The sequence below is a fragment of the Nestor notabilis genome, unplaced genomic scaffold (assembly GCF_000696875.1).
Source record: "Nestor notabilis isolate BGI_N333 unplaced genomic scaffold, ASM69687v1 scaffold21011, whole genome shotgun sequence".
Lineage (NCBI taxonomy): Eukaryota > Metazoa > Chordata > Aves > Psittaciformes > Psittacidae > Nestor > Nestor notabilis.
Window position 1 is genome coordinate 809 of NW_009915423.1, and position 7665 is coordinate 8473.

General features: G+C 50.8%; 1 protein-coding gene across 1 annotated transcript; it reads right to left on the reverse strand.

The window, feature by feature from the left end:
- Nucleotides 1–3147: 3147 nt before the first annotated feature.
- On the reverse strand, nt 3148–7526 carry SEC13 (SEC13 homolog (S. cerevisiae); the record flags this gene model as incomplete). The annotated part of the gene is made up of 7 exons (XM_010024139.1): nt 3148–3550; nt 3971–4117; nt 4873–4993; nt 5487–5620; nt 6433–6566; nt 7096–7247; nt 7411–7526. Coding segments are annotated over 7 exons (915 nt in total), but the record flags the coding sequence as incomplete, so codon positions are not given.
- Nucleotides 7527–7665: the final 139 nt, after the last annotated feature.

Sequence of the window (7665 nt, forward strand, 5' to 3'; positions counted from 1 at the left end):
TGCACAGAGGATGCAGCAGGACAAGCCTTGATGTGCTGGTCCCCATCGTGCCAGCCCAGAAGCTCTACAGCTCCCACCTTCTTGGAGAGCAGCAGCACAAGGAGCCCACGGCTCCGTATTTGCAGGTCTCAAAGGAAACCAAACCACTGAAGCCCGCCCTGGCTGTGCTCCCTGAGCCCCTGCCCCAGAAGTGCTGGTGAGTATCCAGAGGGACCCTGTCCCTCCTGTGTGGCCATGCCCTCACCGGGACACTGGGATGGAGCACCAGCACCATTCATCCCTCTGCAGGAAGGAGGTTTCCAGCTTGGCACCATCCCACTGCCAGAAGAGTCACTTTAATTACGCTGTCCCAAGTGGTGGTGTGCTGAGCAGCATCTAAAAATACCAAAACACCAACTCACCCGTAATGAGACACGGAGCACAAGGAGCCACCGCAGAAAGCGAACCAGAGGCGCCAGGAGTACTTTTCCCATCGGGAAAGCTCATGGAGCCACCATGGTCTCCTCCAAAATGCTCCAGTGAAACCACAGCTTTGGAGGGAGGGGAGACAGCTCCTCACACCAGTCCCCCTTCAGCTCCCCGTGTGAGCCCTGTGGACGTGGCTGTGGTCCAATGTGGGTTTCAATACCCTGTCTCAGAGCAGTCTCCCTGCGCACCCTGCCTGCCAGCCACCAGCCCGGGGTGCCCTGTCACACGCCAGCCTCCCCTGGTCCGCAGGGAGAAGGGTTGGGCACAGGACTGTACCCAGGAATGCTGGAGCTGCCCTGAGCTGCTCTTTTGGCCGGCACCAAAGGCAAACCCACCGGGAGCCATGTCCCGTGGCTGCGGCGAGGTCCAGGGACAAGTGCTGGGTTCCTGTGCCCAGGTTCCAGTGCCCGGGTTCCAGCCGCGGAGGCCCTGGGATGTGCTGGATCAACAGCCTGGCGAAGCAGAGGGGTTTGTGGGTGCTTGTTCCCTCCCTGCCCCATCTGTTCACTTCTGCCCCAGCGCTGGACAACTCGCATGAGCTGAGGGCCTTTTGCTGGTGCACCGCTGGCATGTTGGGGGGCTGGAGGGGTGCAGGAGAGCACCCCCCACCAGCCAAAACTCCTGACATCAAGTAAATGTGGGTCTGGTGAGAAGGCGCTGGTTAGAGAACACAGCTCTGCTGCCCCCTGTGCACCCCAGGATCAACTAGGAGAGGACAAAGCTGGAGCTGGGGAGCAGGGAAGGGAGAAGTGGCAGGTTTCGGAGCAGAGGGGAACTCATGTCTCAGCCCTGACTGGCAGAACCTCAGCCCAGAGCCTACCCAGGTCCTGCACACAAGTGGGGTGAGCTCAGTTGTCCCTGGGGCAGGGGGGGCTGTGCCCAAAGCCCAGGGATGGGTGAGCAGGCTCCTGCCCCGGTTGAACTGTCACATTGGGGCAGGACACGAGTGGGCTGTGGCGAAACCATAAATCATCTTTGTGCCAGAAGCCCAGCTTCGGAGGCAGCGGGGCCGGGAGCAGAGCTGGAGGAGCTGGGGCAGGCAGGGGGACCCCCCAGTGGGACACTCTTCAGGGGAGACCAACCAAGGTTCATGTCCCCTCTCAGCCTGTGCTATTTAAATCCTTCTCTTGTGAAAGAAGACCTGAAACAAGCAAATAAATATTATCTGGAAACACAAAAGCCCTGACAAATCTCCAAAAAATTCCCTACGTGGGCTGCGCTGCGGTTGCACAACAGGAAGAGGCTGTTGATCCCATGTGCTCTGTGCCAGCACCACGAGCCTCCACCCAGAGCCGCCTGCTCGGCTGCAAACGCAGCTACACCCCACATCAAGCAGGGGGGCAGGTCACAGTTCCAGGTAGCCTGTGGCCAGGCGTGTGTCCCACGAACCCAGCCCAGGGCTGCAGCTCTCAAACCCCCCTGGGAGATGAGCAAGAGCCCTCCTGGCCGCAGCACTCTGTTTGTGTGGATGGGAGGTGCTAGCAGGGGAGTGGGTGCTGCAGAGATGTGGTGAGGAGGGGAGTATGCTGCACAGGCTCCCCTGAGCTCTGTGGGATGGAAGGTCTGACTTCCCTTCTCTAGAGGGACAGAGATCCCACACGCTTCACCTCCATCTCCTCCAGCCCCCCAGGTATAGGGTGCACGCACTGACACTGCTCCTGGCAGTGGTGCTCTGGCCCAGCACCCGCAAGTTTTTTCCTTTCAGATCCCTCACCTCATCCCCACTGTGAGCCAGAGCTCAGAATCAGCTTTTGTGAGCTGGTGTCAGTGTCCCCAGGCACAGAGAGGGGTTTGCTTGCAGGCCAGATCCAGGCTCTTGCAAAACAAGTTAATGATTTAACTCCTTTCAGGGGTGACTTGCCCTTAAACTTCAAAGTCTGGACAAGTTATGGAAGGAGATAATTTGACCCCGAGTGCACCCAGCTCTGAACACAAAACAGGAACATGGGTGCTGCACCATCTCCCCACGCTTGTCACTTGCTGCCACCTGGTGTCACCTCGGCATAAGTGCTGGGGACCTGGGGGTTGAACGAGGGGACACGATGGATGGCGAGGATGGACCCCAGAGGTGCAATGGCACCAGGTTTAACTGAAAACTTTGGTTTTTCTTACACTATATACAGCGTTACTCCACTAGAGACTGACGCTGCCCCAGCCAGGGCACAGCTAGTACCAAGGACACGGTCACCAGGGCTTGCACAGAGGCAGACTGCAGCCACCTTACTGAACACAGCACAGCCGGCGTTAACCAATAGGGCTTTATTCTCTTGGTATCGCAACAAAAAACCTGAGGTACAATACACAAGTGTGGCTAAAAAAAACCCCTTCAAATTATGGTCTGATTTACTGATGTTGGTTAAACAACCAAGTTCAAGATCATTGTAAAGCAAGACATATGCGTTCCACTACTCCTTTTTATCTTGAGAAAAGCACAGAGATTTCACCTATCCAAACACATTATTTTTAGGAGGATCAAGCACCACTTCACTATTACCAGGGCTGGCCAGCACACTGCCATCCAACACTGAGAATTCCACCAGCCCTTCCCTCACCTGAAGTAAAGCTCTGGCCTCTGCAGGGACAAAGTATTTGTCCCCCTGCACAAAGGAGTTTGCACCTCACCACTCTTGAGAGCCGCCTCCTGTTCCTGCCCAGGAGCTTGAAGCCTGACACCAGCACATCCACTTAAACCTCATCCCTAAACCCAAAAAGCAAGGTACAGCTTCTACAGCATCAAGGAGTAGTATAAGGCACAGTACTTTGCTATGCTCTTTACCTTAAATTTAAGGGAATGTCAATTAAGGCTGATTATCAACATATTGTAGCCTCCCAGGAATAGTTACAGAGTGCTCCTAAAATCAGGTAATTGTTTCCCATGTTCATGTCCAGTTTAGATAAAATCAGTTCTCATCCGGTTCAAGAAACGGTGTGGATCAGAGCGACCACGTGCTGCAGCTGGAACGTTCGTGCATCACTGCTCGTTCTGCTGCCCCTCTGCAACGGCAGACACGCCGCCTTGGCCCTTGTTGACATCGCTGATGCACGCCCACAGTCCATCCACGGACTCCTTCCACAGCGTCACCTCAAAATCAGACCAGGAAGAAGTTTCAGCCTTAAAATTCAGTCTGTTTCCTAGTTCCTCACAACCACCACAGCACTACCTTGGTGACAGTCTACAGCTACAGAAACCAAGCGCTGCAGCACTGTTCTAAGTATCAGTTTTTTGTTGCTGTCTACTGAGTAATCGTCCAGTGGTAAAGGGAGAGTACGTGACTTCTGCTGTTAATACCCTTCCAAATGAAGTGAAGCCTTCATTTAAGGACTAACAACGCAGCACAAGTGGTTTGCTGAAGGTCAGGGTCTTCCCCCCGTCTTGGTAAATCAAAAGAAAAAATGCCACCCTTGCAGCAAAGTCCTGTCTTAACCAGAAGCGACAATAGCCTGTCTCAGCTCTTCTGAAAACACAGCACACGGGAGCACAAGCCAAGGCAGAGGTACTCACCTTATTGTCTCCTCCAGACACTGCAAGGATGTTGGCAGTAATGGACCAACTCACGTGCCAGACAACATCATTGAACTTGTGCAGCAGCTTCGGTGACCAGGAATTCCCAGAGGCATCGTCACACGTCCAGATGAACACTCTGCCATCCTGCAGAAGCAGACCAGGCTGGTGGGACCACCATGTACAACACAGAAGGCCCCACCTCAATGGCACTTGGAGCTACACCACCAACCCACAGTGCCAATATGCGCCCCCAATGTGTCTTCAGGGATTTTGATTTTTGCTCAACAAAGGGGCTAATTTCTTACTACAGCTACAAGCAAAACAGGAGCACAGCACTCTGGTGAGAAAGCTGCATACCCAAGATGAGCTGAAAATACCAGAAGAGCTCCCAAAATACCTATGTACCAGCTGACTTTTTTCCCCCATCATGGATTTTTCTTTCCAGACACATGACAGCAAGTTAGCAGCTTACTGAGTAGTCTTCTTGGTATGAAAAAAGCATTTACAGAATGATTAGCAGCAAGAACACTACAGTCAAGGTGAAGGTTGAGGACATCAGAGCTGATTAAGAATGCCAGTTATTAGAAAACAGTATTTTTATCTGGAAGCTCAGTGATTTTGATCCAGCGACATTAAAATATGATGTTAGTTTGAAGGTCTTCCTCAATGTGAGACCATCCTGCTCATGATCTTCAGAATAAAAACCAGTCTTTGGTACAGAGCCAAACAAACAAACAGAAATGCTTCTACTGGGCTTCTGAGTCTGGGAGGAAAAGAACCCAAAGGCTCTTGTGCAGAGACCCAGATAACAGCAAAGGATTGTCCAGAGGACCTGTTCCACTGAAGTAACTGGGAGCAAGGGCCTGAGCCTGCCTCTGTCACCCCAAGGGAAGCCTCACCTGTGAGCAGCTAGCAATGGTGCTTGTGGGCAAACCTATGGAGGGAGCCCAGGCTACATCTCGAACCCAGTCACTGTGAGCCTCCAGCTTCTGCTCTTCTTTCCACTGGCCATCTTCCTCCCTGAAAGCACACCTACACAGTCAGGAGGGTGGCAGCAGCCATCACATTCCTCATCTCCTGCTCTGGAAGGCTTTGGTTTTCAGACTCCAGGTTTATCCAGATAATACAAAGCACAAGTGTTCCCCACTCTCCTCCAAAAGCTCTACGGCTTAAGCAGACAAAATCCCTTCCAGAGGACAGAAAGCAGCCCAAGCAGGGTGTTTGATCTTCAGTTACCGCACAGAAATCTGCTATTGCCCAAGTGACAGCAGTAATCAAAGACAATCAGAAAGCCACTTTCCAAGTCAAGATGAAGCAGGGCTGACACAAATTGCTGTAACCATGTGAGAGACTGCACATCATTAAGTTGTTTCTAATTTTAAATCACTTCTCTAAGATGGTAAAAGATGAAAGCACAAAGATGCTGAAAATCTTGAGATACTATCAGGGACTTGCAGAGACTATACAGAGCATCATGTTTGTAAGGTCTTAAGCCTGGCAACAGAGCACTTACTTCCAGATCTTGACAAGGTTGTCACAGCCACCAGAGGCAAATCTTTTGATGTAGTTTGGTTTCTGACCAGACGGTTGTTCTATAAGGCTTCCCGGGACAACAGCAGGAGCCCAGCTTACTGCATTACATCCAATCTGGTTAATGAAAAAATACCTCTATTAGCAGTCGTTTACTTTAAACACATAAAAAAAAGCTGCTGAGGGGGCGAAGGACACCTCACATATTCTCTACTGGGGGGAAACAAGCCCATCTTAAGAAAGCAGGAGTCTTGCACAATGTTGGATGGATACTGGATGAACAAGAGATCCAGATATGGCCTATCTCAGCCAGGCACTTACTCAGAACCCCTTAGGTCACCGAGTAACTGTTCTATGTGCAAATGTCATCTTGGATGTATAAACAGTGGGCCTAGAGACAGAAACTGGAAAGACACCAGACACACAGTTGCCAAGATTCAGGAATACAAGAACCTTTAGTCTGGAGCCCCATTTCCCTTTATTGAGAGCTGCTGCCATCAGCTTATAATTTCTGCTTAAGCAAAGATCCCCACTATTTTGGGAAAAGCATGAGCCCTGCATTTTTCCAGCTCCAGTTTATTCACAGTTAGTTGGTACAGGTGTTCCTAGGACCAAAGCCATTTCCCACCAAGTAACTTCCAGCACTGTGTTTAACAATTATCAGTGCTGTTCAGTAACCTTCACACATCTGGTTTTCTACTTCATTTTAGTGATTACATTGTATACCTTTAATTGGTCATTTTAGTGACTATATCGTTTAAATTAATCCAACATATTGGATTTAAAACAAGTTATCCCAGTTCCAGAAACTGTTTCACATCATTTCACTGTGGTTCAGTACTTATCTACTCTACAGTTTTTTTGAGGCCTCAGCTCAGTGTTCATGTGTAGCTCCAAGGGCTCTGTGCTGCTCAAAGGGACAGACTCACCGTGTGTGCGTTGCTGATCTTTTTGACCTCCCACTGCCCGTCGCCCGTGTAGCTCAGTAAGGAGATGGCCCCATCAGAGCTCCCGCAGGCCAGGATCAACCCGTAGTCATGCGGCGCCCAGCAGACAGAGTTCACTGGGAAGGGAGAGGCAGGATTACACCATGGTCACTACCTCAAAATGACTACCCAATATGCTAAGATTACGGGTACTAAAAGTGAGCAGCTTCGAGAGCTAGGAATAAGTGTCTTGGCATTCCCGAATTTCAGCAAAACCAGTCAATGAATTTTACTGAATGATAGAAAACTGCCTTTTTTTTGGCACCCTTTTAGAATTAGAACATCAAAAGAGCACTTTAATGAGAGACTGAGGACTCTGACAATCCCCTGCAACAGCAAAGAACACTGCTGACTCCAGAACAAGAGCTGACTGGCAAGCAGTACTTGGAGTCTGGATCAGTAACACGACAAAGCTGGAGGCTTCTCAGATCTGTACATCGAGGACCTGACATAAATGTCCTGTGTACATGGAACAGATTTACTGTCTCTCCACTAATTTATCCTCATTGACAGAGACTTACCTCCTTAACACCAACAGATTTATTACAATCTCACCCAACTCCTCTCACATCCCCAGTCTCACTCCCAGCTCCAGACCCCGCATACCTGAGGAGTCATGCCCCGTGTACTCATAGGTCTTTTCCCAAGTGCCATTCTCCTCCTTCCAGACAATAACCTTCCTGTCGTAGGAGCAGGAGGCCAGGATATTTCCGTACATCGGGTGAGCCCAGGCAACCTGCCACACGGGACCTTCATGCCTGCAACCAACAACGTTACTGCCTGACTGTCTTTTATTCAGCAGCAACCACCAGAGTCATTATTAACTTGGAGGAATTTACCCTCATCTTATGTTACCAAACAGCAAAATGACAAAACATTAAACACTTCCACAGTTAGAATCTCCCCTTTCCGACACTTTACCCTCTCAGGTCCGCAATGAGGATCTGCCCCCCGTTCCGAACATCGAAGATCTTCACGGATCTGTCTGAAGAGCAGGTCGCCAACCGGGTGCCATAGTAATCCATCTGAGCATCGTGCTGCAGGGGATGGGAAAGCTGCTGTCAGCACGGGCGATGCTGCTCTGTTAAATGCCCTGGCTACACCTGAGATGTAGGGGTGAGAACGGTGAACGGATGGGGGGTCCCAGTCCAGCGAGTCAGGGAGGGCGGGTTCAAC